This window comes from Poromitra crassiceps (assembly GCF_964638095.1).
Source record: "Poromitra crassiceps genome assembly, chromosome: 19".
Lineage (NCBI taxonomy): Eukaryota > Metazoa > Chordata > Actinopteri > Beryciformes > Melamphaidae > Poromitra > Poromitra crassiceps.
In genome coordinates this window covers 13,364,744-13,386,351 of record NC_139646.1, presented here as the reverse complement: position 1 = coordinate 13,386,351, position 21,608 = coordinate 13,364,744, and the positions used below count along the sequence as shown (strand labels likewise).

Below are 21,608 nucleotides of genomic sequence, written 5' to 3'. Positions count from 1 at the left end.
CAAGCGATTCAGCTATAATCAGGAGAGACCATATAACATTTCACTCACACCAAAATAATAATAATAGTAATTTTTTTCTCTGTCTCGGTTTTCTTTTCTTTTTAAGTTTTGATCCAAGTGAAATGTCTCCCCTGATTCTAAATATAGCTGAATTGCATGGTTTGACCAAGTAAAACTATTTTTACAAGCATTTTACGAAATGTCTATGGAAAATAAAATTATTAAATCCCTTGGTTTGTATGCTTAACCCAGAAGAGGGCATAACTTTGGCTCTCTATCAACTAAAACAAAACATAAAAAGAAAAATTGAAATTTTTCCCAGGGTTTCTTGATCCCGACAATTTCGCCGGTTGAGAGTCCCAAAAGTAACCCCTCCGTTCCCTTGCCACCTCTAGCCCACCGGTGAGGCGTCAGCGCGGCCGTCTCTCCCGACCGGCTCGTCACCCGCCTGCCCATCACCACGCCTCCCCCCAGGGCCCAGCACCTCGCCTGTCCCTGTCAGAGCTCCAGGATGAGAACCATCATCAGCACATCCCCCACCACAGCGCACAGCTGACATACCCCACACATACGCCCAGCGTCTACGCCCAGCCTCCCTCGGCCTCGGAGGAGCCCCGGGCCTTCCACCCCCCTGCCCTGTCCCCGCGGCTGCTGCACCCGGCTGCTCACCACCACCTCCACCACCACCCACAGCAGCACCACGCCACACAGCAGCAAGGAGCCATGCTCATGGACTTGCATGAACAGGTGTGTGTCTGTGATTACCTCCTAATAGGCATGTTGATGATTAATTGCCGTTAAGAATTTGATCGATCAAACCTATATTAACCCAGCGGTGCCTCGCCTGGGGGGTGCAAGCCAACTTCAGGGGAGGCGTGACGTGACGTGACGTGACGTGACGTGACGTGACGTGACGTGACGTGACGTGACGTGGGAAAATCAGACGGAGGAAAATGTGCAGCCAAGTTGGCTGCACAATGCGCAGTGTCCACCGTGCAAAGCAGCTGGATGCGGAGCGCCTGCAGAGGGGAGCTCAGGCTGTCGGAGGACAAACCAGGGAGAAGGAAATAGCGATTGTTTCACAAATCCGAGCGCGGCAGGTCTTTGTATGTACTTCACATACACATGTTGTTTTTCTATCTGTTGGGGAGCTATTTCCCACTAATTCTACAAGATTGATGGGGCTGGGGAACGGTCTGTCCGCGCTGGCCAGCCTGGCTGCAGACACAGTCCATAGGGGTTGAACATGCAGAGAACGCAACATTTAAACTCGATACCCTGCACGAGGCGGGTATCCTGCTAGTTATAATAAATATGTGTTAAAAAGAAAATGATTAAAAGTCCTTCAGAGTGGATAAAGATGTTTAAAAGAAGATATTTGAAAAAAGTTTTAAAATCTTAAAAGAATATATGATGAAGATGTATACAACATTTTTGGAACACGTTGCTATGCCAGAGTGGAGCATACAACAATAATAGTACTAATGGCAATAATAATTGGGGGGGGGGAGGGGTTGCGCAGCTGTCTATATGTTCAGGCTCAGTCTCCCACACTTTGAAAACACCTGTATTAACCCATTAATCCACAATGTAGGCTATGTGCTGTTTTTTCTTCTTCTTTTTTTCTGAAATGTATTCACACCACAAGCACTGCTTATAAAGAGGAAGAAGAAAGCCAAGGAAGCAGGAAGAAAAGTCCATGTATGAGAATCACACCCAAAAACAGTGTTAATTTGAAACATTGTAATCCAATGTTGAAATAGAGCACGTCTACAAGCACAATGACCGCTCGTTTTCCCCCTTTATATTAGAAAGGTACAATGGCAGCTAATGCAGGACGTTTGGTTGGTTGATGAACCCGTTGAGTAGGGCTAAAAACCCACATTTTGGATCTTCTATTTTGTATGTCAAAAGCGTTAGATAAAAGACCTTCTGTAGTTGTATAGTGCAAGTCTGCCTGGTATAACTGTTGTCTCATTCCTCCCCAGCTGCAGCAGGCCAGCCTCCCAGTCTCCTACACAGTGACCCCTGTCCCTACTCACGCTCTGGCTGCTCCTTTGTGTAGCGGTCAACACCTTCCCCCTACCTGCTCCTCGCAACAACAGGTTCCCGCCTGCGGCGTAGTCTTCAGCACTGGACAGCACTACCACCCGGTGAGAAGAGCGCGTGATTGTGCATTCATGAGAGTATGTCTGTGTGTTTGCAAGTAGGAGAAAAAAACATACACTTCATACTGTACTTTATTGGTAGTGTACAGTCTGTACTCGACAAAGTCAATAAAAGGAGAGTGGTGAAAAAAGTAGAATAGACCTGGTGAACATTTTGCTGCTGGACCTACCCATGGATCTATTGGACTTACCCGATTACCTTTTTGATGTTGGCTGCCACCTTGTGGCAAGAAGTGGCATGCCCATGTTCAGGGTATCTGCAGGGTCTTGAAAAGGTATTAAAAAGTCTCCCATATTGATCGCAGACCCCTGAATTGAATCAAAATGGTATCATCATGGCAGACTTTGTGATATCAGTGAATATTGTATCGTCCAAAGAACATATATATTATCGCATTGTGGTGAAACTTGTGATTTACACCCCTATTGCTGAAGTGATGAAAGTGGCGTTGAGCTCTTCAAATATATTGAAAAGGTCTGAAAAAAGCTCTTAAAAGGTATTGAATTTAACTTCAGGATTCCTGCATATACCCTGAAGAATCACCACACTGACAATACATCCAATCAAACTTTTTCTCTTGTCTCTGTCTTCCTGTCCCCCCCTCCCAGCTGCTCCAGGCATGTTCACTGCAACACTTGCCAGTTCCCTATGGCTTTCCCTCCCTGCTGTCCAGTGACCCTCAGTTCCTGCTGCCTCCCCCACCCCACCTCGCCCACCACACACCCCACCTCCCCCCACCCGGCCACTTCCTACCCTTCCAGACACAACAGCCACGATCGGTGAGTCACTTATAACTTGTAGTTGACCTGCCATTTACATTAGCTGTACTAACTTAAAGGAACACTCTGCCGATTTTCAACCCGTGTTAAAAAGTACTTCCAAAAAGTATTTTACCAAGGTGTTGTTCCTGTTTGCCGTGATCCACAACAGTGTTTTTCTTTCCAGCCCTTACAGAGGATTGAAAATGAAGTGGAACTTCTGGGGGAGCAGCTGTCAGTGGGTGGGGGGTTCAGCTATGCCCACCATCACCACCACCACCACCATCATCACCACCAGCCTCCCTCCACACTGCCCCCCTCCACCCCGCTCCAGTTCCTGTCGCACCACGACCCCCTGTCGCAGGAGCTGTTTACAGTGGTGAGCACCAGGCTAACCCTGTCGCAGGAGCTGTTTACAGTGGTGAGCACCAGGCTAACCCTGTCGCAGGAGCTGTTTACAGTGGTGAGCACCAGGCTAACCCTGTCGCAGGAGCTGTTTACAGTGGTGAGCACCAGGCTAACCCTGTCGCAGGAGCTGTTTACAGTGGTGAGCACCAGGCGAACCCTGTCGCAGGAGCTGTTTACAGTGGTGAGCACCAGGCTAACCCTGTCGCAGGAGCTGTTTACAGTGGTGAGCACCAGGCTAACCCTGTCGCAGGAGCTGTTTACAGTGGTGAGCACCAGGCTAACCCTGTCGCAGGAGCTGTTTACAGTGGTGAGCACCAGGCTAACCCTGTCGCAGGAGCTGTTTACAGTGGTGAGCACCAGGCGAACCCTGTCGCAGGAGCTGTTTACAGTGGTGAGCACCAGGCTAACCCTGTCGCAGGAGCTGTTTACAGTGGTGAGCACCGGGCTAACCCTGTCGCAGGAGCTGTTTACAGTGGTGAGCACCAGGCTAACCCTGTCGCAGGAGCTGTTTACAGTGGTGAGCACCAGGCTAACCCTGTCGCAGGAGCTGTTTACAGTGGTGAGCACCAGGCTAACCCTGTCGCAGGAGCTGTTTACAGTGGTGAGCACCAGGCTTGGAATGTCCTCTTTTTAAAGGCATGGCCATTTGGCCTTCACTGTCACAAAAATGTTTAGGGCACAAAGACCACATGCTAGGGCAGTGGTTCCCAAACTGGGGTACATGTACCTAGGGGTACATGGAGTTACTACAGGGTGTACTTGAGAGAAAGGGGAAAATGGAATAATGAATAAAGATTAAATCATGAAAATAATTGCAATGTTCAAAGAATGAACTTTGCGGTGCTTTACACATGCGCTCTGAAAACCACTGTAAAGCAACCTTGAGATTTGGACAGTAACAGGGCACAAATGCCGTGTTGGCCGTAGGGCCTGCAATGATTTCCGGGTCATCAGGCCCAGAGCGAGGTGAAATTCCTACCCTGGTGAGCACATTAACAAAAGAAATACACACAACTCTCACACCCTTGACTAAAATGCTGACACACATACACACACTCCACATGACTTTAAATCGACCATTGTACTGAAATCCATATTTGATATGATTTCAGTACAAAATTTTCAGTACAATAATGTATTGTCTATGGATGTTGACGTCGTTTTTCTGTCCTTAAACTAAGTGCATTTTTTGTGTCTCTGTCCTTCCTCTCACAGCCCTACCCCCACTTCATGCCTCGGCGAATCACGGGCCGGCGTTACCGCTCTCAGCAGGCTGTACCCCCATCGCCCTACCACCCCGGCTTCCTGCCTTACTTCCTGTAAGTGCTTTCCACTTCCTCGGGCTTGTTCCAAAACAAGAAAAGAGATTGCCGAGGAAGTCTCATGTAGACCAATATGCTCACCATGTCTGTGTATGAACTTATGTGGGTAAATTTGGAGTGGACATACCGCAGAGAGTTGATACATATAAAGTTGAGTACTAAAGTTGGTCTTCTCTCGCCCCCTTTCCCCCCTCTTATCTCAGGTCTATGCTTCCAGTGACCCCCACAGTGGGCCCCACTATCAGTCTAGAGCTGGATGTGGACGATGGAGAGGTGGAAAACTATGAGGTATGCCATGACATTCAGCACATTGTAAACATTATGATTCCACTTCCATATGGAAACCAATGCGAACAAAGCAGATTCTTTAAAAAAGGTTATTCTGTTGAACTTTTTCCTTTACCTCCTAAATTAATGTTTTAAGATGTAGATAAAATACTCTACTTGACTAACAGTTTGTCTATGTTTTTTCCACACACAAAAAGTAACATTATCATGTTAAAATCCTTCAAATGACTTCCCCTCCTTCTCCATCATTAACAATTCCAGAATCTGTAAATATGCAAATGTTTTTCTTTTTATGTTTAAAGTTTAACTGCTGAATACTGGACAGGGATTGGCTCAAAGTATTTGTGATGTCACAAATGATGCTTGTAGGAAATCGCTTTTTTAGTGAACACAGAGAAACTTTCCACTTTCAGCAGACGTTTGTGAAAACAGCCTTAAACTCTTCACAGACATCATTCTGCACAGTGAAGCTCAAACATTCAACTGAAGGGACAAGGAGGTGTCATCCCCCAGGGGGTAAAAAAAAGCTTGTTAGGGTCTGGAAGGACATGTCCATGTATTATTCTTAATGGAGAAATGACTCAACTTCTCTCTCGGTCTAGGTCTTAAATAAACACTTTCCAAATGAGTTTATGGTCTGAAAAAACAATTTCAAGTGTTTTTCAGGCTCTCATGGTCTCCGTTTTCTAAATTATGGCCCCATTTTGAGTGAAATAGGCGATAAATATATAGGATAAATAAGAACAGTAATACTTCCGACCGGTAGAGGCATCAATGTGCCGCAAGGCATCTAGACTGCCGGAAAGCTATTAGAAGGCGCAGAAGAAGAAGCTCACCAGATAGCTTGCTAGCAAATTAGCAAGTTGTAATTTGGCAAACTATCAGAAACAGCGTTATCTTTATGATGTTTTAATAATGTTAGTAGACACATGTAACTCTATAGATCCCCGTTAGGTGTTATCAAAAGTTTATCAAAATAACGCACATTTTTAGAACGTTTTTTCTTGGTGGCGGCTTAAGAGGGGCTAATAGGCTGGGCTGGAGTATTGACTGTAGGAGGCTCACACAGCCAGGCGGAGAGACCCGACTCACGTGACACACCCCCGTCACGTGACACACCCCCGTCACGTGACACACCCCCGTCCTTTGCAGGCAAAGAAGAGTTTTCAGCTTCATTTTGAAGTATCAAAAACCAATGGGCTCAGTTGGTCCATATATACTGTCAATAGAGGTGCCCTTTAATGCACCATGACGTCCACCTGCACACACATGCTCAATGGATTTTTAAGTGGAGATAGACAGCGCGACCGCGCCTCTGCAGTGAGGCACCCTCAACCCCTTCCCACTTCCAACTCCTCAAACACTGATGTTGCTCTCTTGACTCTTTGCGTGCACGCCATGAAACCATACATTTGGTGTAGCTGTATTGTTGTCCGGGTGGAAACGGTAGAACAGTAACACGCTATACTTTGCCAGAAACGGGTTGTGATAATACGGGAGAAATACGTGAGAGTTGTGATCCTCGGCGGAAACCGGGAGAGGGCACACACACAAAAAACACACACACAATAATAATAATAATAATAAAGATGAAGGTTGGCAAGTATGCTCTAACCCAGGGGTTTTCAAAGTCTGAGACTCTGGGCCTCCCTCCACACAAAACTTGGAAAAAGGCACCCCCCTCACTCAATTCCTGGATGCCTATGATCATGAGCCATAGAGACTCAACAAGTGAGCCAAGATAGCCTAATATTGCTGTTTGACATACTTCAGACTACACCAATCCATAAAAAGGTCTGTCTGAAGGCATTTATTTGTACCTGACTCTGGGAAAGTGGGAATAACATATCTCTGAACTATCTCTTTATCCATATCTAACACATGTGGGCTATTCTATGTGATCTCCTTTTGATAACTAATGTAATAAATAATAACATTTTTTTTTTTTTTTTCACTTCCATTCACTGAGCCTCCCCTGAAACTGCTTGGCACCCCCTGGGGAGGCCCACTTCCACTTTAAAAACCTCTGCTCTAACCTTTCATGTGTGTGCTCCTTCAGGCCCTGTTGAACCTAGCGGAGCGCCTAGGAGAGGCCAAGCCCCGTGGGCTGACCAAGGCAGATATAGAACAGCTCCCTTCATACAGATTTAACCCCAACAACCACCAGTCTGAGCAAACGCTGTGAGTATCACATTGTCATGGCATTTTGAGGGAAGTTGTTGTATAGCTAGTGGTGCTAACCTTGTGTTTCTTACAGGTGTGTGGTATGCATGTGTGACTTTGAGTCTCGCCAGCTCCTAAGGGTGCTGCCCTGTAACCACGAGTTCCACGCCAAGTGTGTCGACAAGTGGCTCAAGGTGAGTCAGGACACTTTGATTTGGATTATTGTGAATTTATCAACGGTTTCCCACCCACCAATGCTTTTATCGAACGTGGTATTGCCTTTTGAAAAGATTAGGCAAACATCCAGTCAGAGGACATTGGGCCTCATTCACCAACAGTTCCTACGAAGACATTTCTTCATAAAACCCACTTATACAGTTTTCAGGAAAATTCTGACACTCACCAATGTTTTCTTACTTGGGATTTGTTGTTAGGTAAGAGCAGGATCTACGCACTCAAGGGCACACTTACACACACTCGAGTGCCGACATGGCGATGCATAATTGGTCATTGCCCTTTCTTCGATTCTACAGTTTAATACTATCGGATTTTAATTACAATTATTTTTTATCATTTATTACAGGGGTGTCCAAACTTTTTTGAATGGGGGCCAGATTAGATAAAGTGAAAATAACGGTGTGCCAGCTGCTTCTCACATCATATGGGTTATAAAAAAAAAATCATATACAATACAATTGTACTTAAGGATTTTGTTTACCATCTGAAAACATTAGTTCTGCATGTGTACTTCCTCCTTGGTGCTTGTCTACAAACTGTATATAGTGCTGTCATCGTTAGGTGAACAGAAAAAATGCATTGTGAACTTGCTTGATTAACCAATACTGTGTGGCCACAGTATATTTTGAGAGACAAGCCGAGGGCCGCTTAAAGTCGGTCCACGGGCCGCAATTGGCCCACGGGCCGGACTTTTATATATATATATATATATATATACGGTATACACACACATACATATTACAAAGTATTATGGTCTTTTAAAATAAATAAGCACTACATTTACACTTCAATTCACATCAATTATGTTAATTGGGAACCATGCCATCCAGTATTCAGTGAGTAATCAGACTATAGGCCTAAAGTTATGGGCATAAATATGTCACTAAAAACTGAAATTAAATTATTTATATTTGAATCGCTCAAGTTGAATAATTGCATTTTAAACAAAATATAGAATTTTTAATGTTTAACCTGAATAATTGCATTTTAAACAAAATATAGAATTTTTAATGTTTAACCTGAATAATTGCATTGAAAAACTGAATCTGAATAGCATCATTTGAAATTGAATGTATTAGTTTGAAACTGAATTCTAATAAACCTGTAACTGAATGTAATATTATGAAATGCCATTAATTTGCTCTGAAACTGTATTCAGTTCTCACAATTCAAATTCAGTTTCTAGTCATTATATCTGCCCATACAAAGTAGGCCTAATTCTGCACGCTAGGCCTACTTGCACAATGGCATATTTACTGCTGCTGCGAGATGTTGCAGACTGTGCCCTGAGTAGGGAACACATCTTCCAGGACCATGTAAGATCTGTTTGCAGTGTGAGACAAGAAATGCAGCACACACGCAAAAATCAAACGGTGCATATCTTTGTTTTTTATTTTGTCGAGTGTCCCGGAGATTGTGACCAGTGTTGAACCTCCACCATTTTTAGACTTTCATTTGGGCATTCTTGACTTCTCTCGACTTTTCTTTTCAGTTTCTGTGTGTACGCGGCCCTGCAGTCTCATGCCCTTTTATGGGGATTGGCGGGGCGTTTACCTATGCTAATTAGGATCACGTGCTCTCAACTTAGTTACGAGGACAATGGGATTCATCATAAGAGCACTGGTGCAAACAATTCTGCGGTTTAAGAACACGTCAAGGACCTTTCTTAAGAACAAATTTAAGAAAAAACTTGATATTGATTAAAAAAGAGATATTGGTGAATGGAGCCCGTTTTCCTTTGCTGCACACACTAATGTGTATGTGCCTATTGATATTTTCGGCATATTGTGGAACTTTTAACCCTTCAATCCTTATCTTCCTTTCTCCAGGCTAACCGGACCTGTCCTATCTGTCGAGCCGATGCCTCTGAGGTCCAGCGGGATTCTGAGTGAACTTTGATCCACATCAACAGCCACCACCCAATCACTGAATCTCTTCTGGATGTATCAACCAATCAGTGAACTTCTCTCCTTTTATCTTATGGCTCTGCTCACACATTCTGCCATAGCTCCGAGACCAGTGCGTCTTAATCCTTTACTGTTTATCCGCCAGGACACTGAACAGTAATTCTGACCTGGGATCAGCAATTAGGGGTGGGGAAACTTTCTACTGACTTGTGCTCACTTTATCGCTGGACTTCCCAGGCCTCCTAACTTGGACTATTATTCCCCTACGACTCTCTGCCTTCTACTCATTGTTACTCCTTACTATTAATGGCCTTTAAAACACACACACACACACACACACACACACACACACACACACACACACACACACACACACACACACACACACACACACACTCACTCACTCACTCACTCACTCACTCACTCACTCACTCACTCACTACACACAAACGCAAACACATTGTTCAAGTGCAGGTGGACATATAAATATATATATTTTTAAACTCCTCAAGCCCTTTCAAACTGAAGTGATCTGTTTAGAAGACTTAAGTGAAAACTGTATAGTTGTACTAACAAACCCTGAGGGAGTCCAAAGATGTTAATTATGTCATTATTATTAAGATCAGAATTAAGTATTCACACCTTGGATTTGAGAGGCTATCCATTTCCACAAGGCTCATTATAATTGCATTGTTTTTGAATGAAATTGTTCATTTAATGTGTGTGTGTGTGTGTGTGTGTGTGTGTGTGTGTGTGTGTGTGTGTGTGTGTGTGTGTGTGTGTGTGTGTGTGTGCGTGCGTGTGTGTACTAGCATTCCTTGTGTGAGAGCATTTAAGTCAAAAGATACTGTACACTGTGTCAAACAAAGATTGAGCTTTGTTGGAACAGTGAAAAAGGTGAATCAGATACTTTATTTTCTCTGTGTGTGTGTGTGTGTGTGTGTGTGTGTGTGTGCGCGTGCATGCGTGCGCGCGCGTGTGTTACTCCTCATCTGTGTTATTTATACAGTTCATGTGGTATAGTACACTGACTCCCTGATTCCTGTTTTTCCGATCGACTTCATCCTCGCTGGGAGTAGAGAGGGGCTTCAGACATTTGCAGGGCTGCATACAAATTGCCAAAATGTGTTGCTTTTCTTGTAACCTTTGTTAGACTTGAACGTGAAAAATTCCAAATGGTAGGGCAAGGAGAAGTCGGGGGGGATAAGAAACACCTCCAGTTACTGACAAGTTGAGAATGTGCATCTAGAAGATTTTTTTTCTATGCCACATGTCTTATCCTCTCCTTTATCATGTCATCCCTCCATCCTCTCCTTTATCTTGTCATCCTCCATCCTGTCCTTAATCATGTCATCCCTCCATGTTTTCAAGTGCAGACTGGAGATGTTTGAGGAACACCTACGCTTTGATTTCAAAACCTACTTAGAGGAAACGGTTCAGGGTGATCCATCTCTATCCAGACAATATCCACTACACACAAAGGGACGTCATGGGAATACAATTGGATCTGAAAGAACCGACTGGGTGGGTGCAAGAGTTATTGAAAATTTCACCCACACTTTTATTCATACTTAAAGACCCCCCCTAAAGTCATGTTTTAAGTCAAGATGTATATAGCATACTCTACTTTGAATAATAATTTGTGTCTGATGGTTTTCCCACAAAAAAAGTTATGTTATCTTGTTAAAATGACTTCTCCCTCCTTCTGCCTCATTAAAAATTCCAAAGCAACCAATCAGGTTTACTGGACAGTGATTGGCTCCAGTATTTCTGATGTCACAAAATCCCCTTTTCAGTGAGCACAGAGAAACTTTCCACTTTGAGCAGACGATTGTGGATACGGCCTTCTAGTGTCAAACTGCACAGACATCATTCTGCACAGTGAAGCTCAAAAATCCAGCTTGAAGCAAGAAGGGGGTCTTTAACTCACTCACTTTCCTCTGGGAATAATGCCATTGATAAAATATAAAATCCTTCTATATCTGTCTGTCCAAGCAGCTTTTTCAGATGCACAAGTGCTTGCAGAAATAGATACAAGGTTCGTTGTCTCCATCACAGACGGAGTGATTTTAAAGGGAATTATTATAAGGGTCATCGACAGATCGACACATTTGTGATGGGAGAGTGGATCTGACACTCGCGCACTTTAAGTAGCTTAGTTGTAAGCGTTTCTGAACAAACCACTGGATCAGATCAAGCATTCAGATCCATTTAAAAGACTGTTCTCAAACAGGCCTTTAGTTGAGGGTTCTTGGCTGTGGTTGCATGGTGTGTTGGTCGCTCAGCCTCGTTTGCTGCTGGTGATACACATTGTATGACTGCCACAAACATACACGTGTTGATAGATTGTGAAGGTGAACACATTTAGGCTAAAGTAGCTTCATCAGCAAAGGCTAAGATGAGGCTATCAGTGACTGGGAAATATTGAGAAAAGTCTATATTCTAGATAGGGAGAGTCATGCGCTGTCTGCTAACCACACTCTACCAATACACATTGTCCATGTCAACTAGCACACATCCCAATATCATAATCCCTTTACCTTCTCACTGCACATCCCTTTGATTCCATAAGATTTGGTCTCTGTATCTTTAGAAATACTTAACCTCTGTATGTCCTACGTTAGCCTGTCTTGACCTACCTACAATGTTTCACCTTATTTACAGGCTTTCTAATGCAATGTGTCACTATGTATCACAACATGTATTTCATGTGAAGTTGATGACAACCTAACATACTGTAGGTCTTGTGACTGATCAGATACTAATAAGAGACTACATAAGAGGAAGTATATTGTGGACATTTCAGTCAGGCACCTTCAGTGTCTTAAATATGAGATGCCTCCTTATGGAAACTCATTTTTCCCCAGGTACAGGTTGTATCAGCCCAATATCACGCCAAAGCATGTATAGTCCCGCCTAGGTGTACTACTACCTACTGTGACACTTATCACGTCACGCGGCCTCGGGAACGAGAACCGTGTTGTCTCAATTGCCTGCCAGCTCCCGTGCCCCGGCCGGGCTTCTCCCTGGTCCCCTAAGCGCCGTCGACTGTGTGATGCTTTCACACTTGGCTGAAGCAGAAGATGACGGTACCTAGGTGGGACTAATGTCCCGTTCCATTTGCACTGGGAACTAGGCACATCCCAGTTGAGTGATGTCACCACCGAGTTCACCCCGTTGAAGTAAAGCAGTCGGGAAACTAGCCAGGTTTAGCTCTAGCCATTGTTAGCAAAAACAGTTGAGATAATGCATTACACAGAATTTGCACATATAAACAACATAGCGACACATGTATTGTTTAGAAAGTACTGTGTGTACAAATGATTTAGTGAGACACAAATAAGACAGAAGTGCTAATAAACAGTAGCCTATTTACTACAACTTTCGCTACTGTTGAAGCGTGGACATGCCATCTTGGATTTTGAGGTCGGGGCTGGTGAGGCTCCCCGAGATCGGGGGGTGGCAAATCTGAGGTCATGTGACATCACAAGGGGCGTTCCCAACCTTTGATCTTGTAAATTCCTAGTTCCCAAATACACATGGAATGCACCATATTTCACACTTTGGCGTGATACCGGGTTGCAGCGTATCCATCCACTGTCACTGCATCACACAGACACATTTTCTTAGTTTTTAAAGAGAATCGTTTAGAGGAAATGCGCACTGACAGTAAATCAATGTCCAGGGAGAATGTCGTTTTAGATGCTAAAAACTCTTGTGTTGTCAGTGTATAAAGCCATGCACTATTCCCTGTTAACTTTTTGCTTGGGGGTCAAAGGTCATCTTAGTTACTGTAGACATCAATTTTTGTGTCATAGGATTGTTTTATGTTGGTCGCGTTTCTTCTGCTTGGTACACTACCCCACTACTCAGTTCCACTATTTATGTCTTTTCAGAATATGGCGCAACCAGTATGATTGATGCTCATCAATTACTTTTGCTTACGTCTTCCTTTACAAGTTGTTGGGTTGTTTCAAGACTTTTCCTTAAAATATACATGGAACTCTATCATGAAATATGGTGTCATGGTAGTTTCAATATGTATTATAACTGTAACCAAAATCATTTGAAGGCCTGTGATGATGATGATGATGATGATGAATTTTTTTAACAAACATTTGTACATTTTTTATGAGAGTTATTACTAGTAATACTTTATTAAGTAGTGCGATGATTTTTTTTTTAAGCCCTTCCCCTTCTCTTTTGGATTTCAAAGGCTGGTTCAATAATAAATGTATAATATCTTCTAATATATTGTCTTCTCCAGTTTAATCTCTGTCATCAAGTAAACTGTATTGACTTTTAGTGTTTTTTCTCCACTCAAATTATTGTGAGGTGTTTCCACTACTATAGAGGTCAATGGGAATACTCGCACACCAGATGTAACTGGGCTAAAAAAAAGCCACAGAGGAGGTCCAGAGGCTGAGGTCAAGCAAATAGACTTACTTTATTTTCACATAGTGCAAAAAAGAAAAGGTGGGTTTAAAAGGCAGCAAACGTTTCAGTCTGTGACCATCATCAGTGCTACTGGCATTCAGGTCTAACAAGGAGAGGTTAAATAGACAGGCAGGCACATCATGTTGCTCATGTGCCATCAATCAATCAGCTTCCATTGGTGATTGTGTTTCCACTACTAACCACAACCAATTTTGGCCATGAAAATGGTCAAAACTCATGTTGACTATTGGCACTACATTGTATCTAACAGCAGCTTCAAGCCCAAAGCTATACACTGTTAACAGCTGAGCAATTATTGCCATCTAGAGGCCAAATAACCTCCAGTTTAAATTAAATACAGGCTGTGATTCCAGAATAGGCCAGTAGATGGTGTGTTGGGTGTACATATTCTCTCCTGACTGGCAACTGATGCTGTGAGAAGCTGCTCACTGCTATTTCTGACTGGATAGTTTTGGAGTTGAAGAAGAGGACACTGTGACAAAGATCTAAACAAGGCTTGAGAGAGGATGCTTGGCATGTGAATAGCCTAAACACCCATCACTTCATTTACAAAAACAAAACAAGGTTCTCTGAAAACTTTAAAATATTGCTAACCATCATCACAAACTGTCTCCTCCAAATATTTATTGTTAGTATCATGTTCCTAAAGTAACCTTGCAAAAGCCTTGGTGCCAAAAACCGTGTTCCGTGCTATCCGGCTATGCACCACGACATCCGCCGGGAGCCAAAGTGCAGCTGTGCTCCGGGAAACAATTCCTCTCAATCCATTCATGTTCTGTTAAAACATAACTTTGCATGGAAAGAAAGTCACAGTTTGCCATCAAACTGAAACATAGGAGTTAGTTTCGTATAAAAACTACATAGCTCAAACCTCCGTCATTCAAACAATGGGTTAAGGAAGTGCTTTCTATGATTCGATTAGAGAAGTTGAGGTACAATCGAAGCAACTCACGAGATAAATATGTCAAAACCTGGGCCCCTTTCATAGAATTTGTTGAAAGTATATCTCTTGATAAAAACAATTTCTCATACCATGACACAATTGTATACAGGAGCCAGCCAGTTGGATTCAATAATGTAAGTCTAATGTTCAAACACCTAAAGTAATGTACTGTACATGTATGAATGTATACCTGCTGTAACCAGACCACTGATTTTTCCTTTAATTTTTTTTCTCTCTTTTTGTATTCACCCCACCAAGGCCTTGGGGTGGGAGGGGGGGATTCTATACCTGTAAACTGAAAAATGATAAATAAAGTGTTGAAAAAACAAAAACTACATAGCTCGTGGAAGCTCGTGGCATGTCGCCGGTCTTCAGCTTTGCAGGTATAAAGTGACGTCACTTAGGCGACAGTGTATGTAGTCTTTCTGATTTATAACTTATAGTGCAACAGTTTGGCGACAAACTGCGACTTTCTTGACATTAACGTTGGCACCCCTTGGCACAATTCAAACGGGATCAAAAAAGTAAGTTATCCTCCGTTCACCGCCATTCATATTTTTTCCAGCGCTGGTACAGGGAGAAAAGCAGGAAGTGACGTTCACTTTGCCTCTCTATAAAGCAGGCCTGCTTGGTACTTTCGTGGATGGTTGTAAAGATAACAGAGCCTTTTCCCCCCGCTAGACCAGAGTGAGAGTAAGACCAGCCAGACTCTTCCCTGTGATGGTACAGCGCGAAACGGAAATAGTCTGACAAGCAAGACTGAAGTTAGCCCTTGATAGACAGTGATAGACAGATGGTTCATCATCCAATCACCTGTCAGTTTTTTATTTGAAAGTGACTGTCCTTTTTAACTGGTTTCCAAGCTCAAGTTCCCACTTCCCAGATGGTTCTGTGAAACAAACCATCTGGCCGTGTCAGGTTATCCCTAAAGAACATCTGCCTTCATTGACCTGTTACAATGACAGAGATGGGTTGAATGCTGTCTTCAAAGAAAGAAAAATGGAAAAAAGCCCTTTATGCATATTTCTTCTATCCATTTCTTATGTTTATCTCTCTTCTCCCCCCCTCCACTCAGGCCTCTCCCCCTTCCTTCCTCTGCTCGCTCCCACTTGGCCTGTCACCCATCTCCTTCCCAGAAATAAAAGGGGTCCACCCACGCTTTTGGCTTCGCCCGGCATCACTCCATGGCTGGGAAGCGATAGGGGTGATAGAGGATGGGGACCTTAGACCTCCTGGATAGGCAGCCGCATAAGAAATAATGTACTATCAATCCAGCAACGCCCCCTACACACACAACGCACTCACAAACACCCTGTGTGTTGGAATGGAGTATTCTCATGTGGTCAAGGGAGTAAATATCTCCAGAATAGGAAGCAGTCCAAGAAGTAAAATGCTACAATCAGTCACTGCAGGCTAGAGAGAGTAAGTCACTGCAGGCTAGAGAGTAAGTTACTGCAGGCTAGAGAGTAAGTTACTGCAGGCTAGAGAGAGTAAGTTACTGCAGGCTAGAGAGAGTAAGTTACTGCAGGCTAGAGAGAGTAAGTTACTGCAGGCTAGAGAGAGTAAGTTACTGCAGGCTAGAGAGAGTAAGTTACTGCAGGCTAGAGAGAGTAAGTTACTGCAGGCTAGAGAGAGTAAGTTACTGCAGGCTAGAGAGAGTAAGTTACTGCAGGCTAGAGAGAGTAAGTTACTGCAGGCTAGAGAGAGTAAGTTACTGCAGGCTAGAGAGTAAGTTACTGCAGGCTAGAGAGAGTAAGTTACTACAGGCTAGAGAGAGTAAGTTACTGCAGGCTAGAGAGAGTAAGTTACTGCAGGCTAGAGAGAGTAAGTTACTGCAGGCTAGAGAGAGTAAGTTACTGCAGGCTAGAGAGAGTAAGTCACTGCAGGCTAGAGAGTAAGTTACTGCAGGCTAGAGAGAGTAAGTTACTGCAGGCTAGAGAGAGTAAGTTACTGCAGGCTAGAGAGAGTAAGTTACTGCAGGCTAGAGAGTAAGTTACTGCAGGCTAGAGAGAGTAAGTTACTGCAGGCTAGAGAGAGTAAGTTACTGCAGGCTAGAGAGAGTAAGTTACTGCAGGCTAGAGAGAGTAAGTTACTGCAGGCTAGAGAGTAAGTTACTGCAGGCTAGAGAGAGTAAGTTACTGCAGGCTAGAGAGAGTAAGTTACTGCAGGCTAGAGAGAGTAAGTTACTGCAGGCTAGAGAGAGTAAGTTATTGGTGAGCTGAAAGAACATTGGAGGGACAGACTGCAGATTGGGGCATCTGGCATGGCAGCAGAGCAAGACAGGCTGGGCTCAATTATAAAGCCTTGTTAAATGGCATTACAGTACAGGCCCTAACTACTTCCATCTGTCTGGAATCCCGCTTTCCATGATTCGCTTATCCTGCCTTACTGACCCGAACTACTGTGGGCTATGTACTGTAGGCCTACTGTATAAACCCAGAGAAGAGAAGAGAAGAGAAGAGAAGAGAAGAGAAGAGAAGAGAAGAGAAGAGAAGAGAAGAGAAGAGAAGAGAAGAGAAGAGAAGAGAGTGTTTTGAAATTGTGGACCAAATCTGATTCAAAGTGTGAAATTCCTTGGCATGCATTCTTATTTGTATAGGTCAAGCACATGGGCATTTGAAACTATAGAATACAATAGAATTGAATTGAATAGAATAGAATTGAATTGAAGAGTTTTGAAATTTTGGACCAACAGTTTTGTAGAGAGAATGATGAAGTGAAAGTAAGGGAAACTGGTATTTTGCCATTTAAAAGCTCAGTCCAAACACCCAACCCCCCCCCCCCCCCCCCCACACACACACACACACACACACACACACACACACACACACACACACACACACACACACACACACACACACACACACACACACACACACACACTACAGTAATCTATAGAACCAGAGGCAAAAAAATAATAACGCGGTTCTCCAACTGGACAATTACACTTAGAAGAGCTAAGTAGTTCCACGTGTTGTGAGAGTGTGGTTCTAACATGAGTCCATACTCCCCAACCCCCCAGCTCCTCCTTAACATGAGTCCATACTCCCCAACCCCCCAGCTCCTCCTAACATGAGTCCATACTCCCCATCCCCCCAGCTCCTCCTAACATGAGTCCATACTCCCCAACCCCCCAGCTCCTCCTAACATGAGTCCATACTCTCCAGCTCCTCCTAACATGAGTCCATACTCCCCAACCCCCCAGCTCCTCCTCACATGAGTCCATACTCCCCAACCCCCCAGCTCCTCCTAACATGAGTCCATACTCCCCAACCCCCCAGCTCCTCCTAACATGAGTCCATACTCCCCAACCCCCCAGCTCCTCCATGAGTCCATACTCCCCAACCCCCCAGCTCCTCCTAACATGAGTCCATACTCCCCAACCCCCCAGCTCCTCCTAACATGAGTCCATACTCCCCAACCCCCCAGCTCCTCCATGAGTCCATACTCCCCAACCCCCCAGCTCCTCCTTAACATGAGTACATACTCCCCAACCCCCCAGCTCCTCCTAACATGAGTCCATACTCCCCAACCCCCCAGCTCCTCCTAACATGAGTCCATACTCCCCAACCCCCCAGCTCCTCTGAAAAACCACAGCGTCCCTGAAACATGATTCTGGGGAAAGAAGGGACTAATTAAAATGTAATAGGTTTATGGTGCACTCAAATGGACACTGTCAACGGTCATATTTACAGCATTGACACTGTTTTACTGGTTACACTTTAAATATGTATTTTCCAAAGGCAAACATAGAAGATTTAATGACGGCTGGGATTCCAGGCATTCCTGGCGAAGTTTGCCCTGTTTTTATTTAGTTTTCGTGGAAAGAGTCCATCCACAGCGGTCATAAACTTGTTATTGAACTGAAATGATACAGTAGAGGTCAGGTCTCCCCCTAGTTCTCTGTCTCTTTGTCCCTCTGGTGTCTCTTGTCCATTCACCACACATCTATAGTGTATGATAATCATTTTCTGTCCATTCACCACACATCTATAGTGTATGATAATCATTTTCTGTCCATTCACCACACATCTATAGTGTATGATAATCATTTTCTGTCTATTCACCACACATCTGTAGTGTATGATAATCATTTTCTGTTCATTCACCACACATCTTTTGAGTGGGTCGCGGATGTGTGCATGAAAAAAGGTTCTTCTAATCCTTGAAGGATTTTTCAGAGGCTAGCCGGCTTAATTGTAACTAGAGTGACGATTCTGCTATCATGTGAAACTAGAAGACCTAAGGCATTCATTGATACCAACCATTTCTTGCTAGCTTGTCGGAAAGGGAGCTAAATAATGCTCCAAATTTAGGCTACATTTTGCAAGGCCATTTTCAAAGGGGCCCAAATCTGAAATTTGGGTCGCCAATTAATCTCCGGAAACATGTGGGTGGTGAGGCTAGACCAGTTGAGAACCACTGCTCTACAACAAACACCTACGATTTTCATTAACATCAGAGGAACAATTCTGAATCCTCACCCAGACTGAACATGCTCGGCTTCACAGTGGAATGTTTATAAAGCGAAATAGAAGATCTGAAAATAGAGGAGATATATTTTGATATCAAATCCACTATTCTATCGTGCCTACAAGTGTAAAGCCTTTTGTATGGATGGCAACCATTTAGAGGATCATACTCTAATCTGTAGCATTGTGTTTTAGTTTGAGGAAAAGATTAAAGGCCCACTTTGACCATTTTCAACCAGCTTTGTATCATTCCAACATCTATTAGTTAGTATTTATGCAAAAGAACAATGTTTAACTTTCTTCCAAATGTCATCAAATGATGTCTGTCATCTATACGAGGAAGTTCTGCGAATGAACGGAGAGCAAAAAACAAAACAAAGAACAGGGAGCTCTGGGTCCAGACAAGTTACTGTACTGGCTGTATATGGCTACTGCTGATTTTGTAATCATACAAAGCTTGTTGAAAATCGGCACAATGGCCCTTTAAGGCTTTTTTGTCATGATGTGAGCTAAGATGGATGCCAGTTCGCTGTGGTTTGGGTTCCTCAGAACTGGATGGCCTCATGTACACCCTGCAGAGGAGATGAGACAAACACATGCGTGTGTGTGTGTGTGTGTGTGTGTGTGTGTGTGTGTGTGTGTGTGTGTGTGTGTGTGTGTGTGTGTGTGTGTGTTGTGTGTGTGTGTACACGCACGCACGCGCACACATACACACACACACACACACACACACACACACACACACACATGCGTGCACATGCACACACATACACACTCACATGGTAAAGTGAGACCACAAATTATTTTGTCAGGTCTCCAGCTGAAATCCTGACTCTTTTCTCTGACTGTCCCTCTCTCTGGCAGACTGCTGACTCCTGCTTTCTACTCCTGTCTCTCTCACTCTATAAATCACTCTCTAGCCTTCTCCCTCCATCAATTCCCCCTCTCACCCAGGCATTCCTTGGGATTTTGAATAATTCAGTATCCAACACTTGTATTTCATCATCTTGTGACCTGTGTGTGTGTGTGTATATATATATGTGTGTGTGTGTGTGTGTGTGTGTGTGTGTGTGTGTGTGTGTGTGTGTGTGTGTGTGTGCGTGTGCGTGCGTGCGTGTGTGCGTGCGTGCACGTGCATACCTGCCCATTGGCTGCATTAAATGCACGCTCGCATTACATGTACGTGTGTGTGTGTGTTTGTGTTCTTTGCATGGGAGTTTGTGTGTGTGTGTGTGTGTGTGTGTGTGTGTGTGTGTGTGTGTGTGTGTGTGTGTGTGTGTGTGTGTGTGTGTGTGTGCGTGTGTGTGTGTGTGTGTGTGTTTATGCATACAGCCAGTCTGAATAAGCACTCCTGCTTGTGTATTTGAGAAGTCAGAGTTTGAGGAAACAGAATACACTCGTTGCCTCATACTAAACCCATTAATGAGAAGAACGTATGTTGTGTGTCCAAGCAAGAGGTAGCCCCTTAGGAACTTGTGTCATGTTTGTTTTGCTTGCTAGACTCTCCCTCAACAGTCCCTTATCTAAACGTTAAGTGAGGCGCTGAGAAAACTCCCAAGCAGCAGAACATGCCGATTCGCTCGTCGTAGAATTAAATGTCACAGAGACATTCCAAAGCCACCTGCCAAAGCAGAAGTCTTCATTGATTAGATCCGCCGGGGTTTGAAAGCTCATAGACAACAGCTCTGGTGGATAAAACTGCACATTTTAGAGCAGCCTTTTATTGTGACCACACACCTGCACAATAATCATGCTTTTTAATCAGCATCTGGATATGCCACACCTGCAGGTGGATGGGTTATTTTGGCAAAGGATAAGTGCTCACTAACATGGATTTCAACATATTTGTGAACTAAATTTGAGAGGAATAAACCTTTCGTGTGCATAGAAAAAAGTATCTGATCTTTTATTTCAACTTGTGAAAAATGGGAGGAAAAACAATAGTGTTTATACTTTATTAGGATTAATAAAGCAAGATGATTAAAATCATCTTGCTGAGCGAGACAGATCTTAGAGGGGAAGAGAGAACACAGGGCACTATTAAGAGAAATGTCAAACACACTCCTGTCCTGACACACCCAATGCTTCACACACACACACACACACACACACACACAGAGAGAGAGAGTGAGAGAGAGAGAGAGAGAGAGAGAGAGAGAGAGAGAGAGAGAGAGAGAGAGAGAGAGAGAGAGAGAGAGAGAGAGAGAGAGAGAGAGAGAGAGAGAGAGAGAGATGATCGGCGCTCAGGGATGCTCCTTGCGTGCACGGCGCAGACAAAGGAGGTGGCAATTATCATCTAGAGTAGGCTAGCCTGGCTACAGAAAACGTCATACACACTACTAGCTGCCACATCACACGCTATTTTCAAGTATTCCACTATGCCTTTAGGAGTTTTGGTGTTTTTTCTTGCTTTCACGAAAAGCTTGTGTGCACCGCCGCAATCATGTCACCCAGGAGACGAGTTTTTAGGTAAGAAAGATCAC

At 43.8% G+C, this 21,608-nt stretch overlaps 1 protein-coding gene across 1 annotated transcript in view; it reads left to right on the top strand.

Annotated features, from left to right (window-relative positions):
• Positions 1-13,439, top strand: part of rnf38 (ring finger protein 38) — a 45,242-nt gene extending 31,803 nt beyond the window's left edge. The window contains exons 5-13 of the mRNA XM_083655333.1: positions 396-747; positions 1,989-2,153; positions 2,778-2,948; positions 3,115-3,306; positions 4,551-4,654; positions 4,861-4,945; positions 7,005-7,126; positions 7,203-7,302; positions 9,175-13,439. Coding sequence (XP_083511459.1) covers positions 396-747; positions 1,989-2,153; positions 2,778-2,948; positions 3,115-3,306; positions 4,551-4,654; positions 4,861-4,945; positions 7,005-7,126; positions 7,203-7,302; positions 9,175-9,237 — 1,354 coding nt within the window. The 3' untranslated portion in view covers positions 9,238-13,439. The remainder of the gene's footprint in view (positions 1-395; positions 748-1,988; positions 2,154-2,777; positions 2,949-3,114; positions 3,307-4,550; positions 4,655-4,860; positions 4,946-7,004; positions 7,127-7,202; positions 7,303-9,174) is intronic.
• Positions 13,440-21,608: the final 8,169 nt, after the last annotated feature.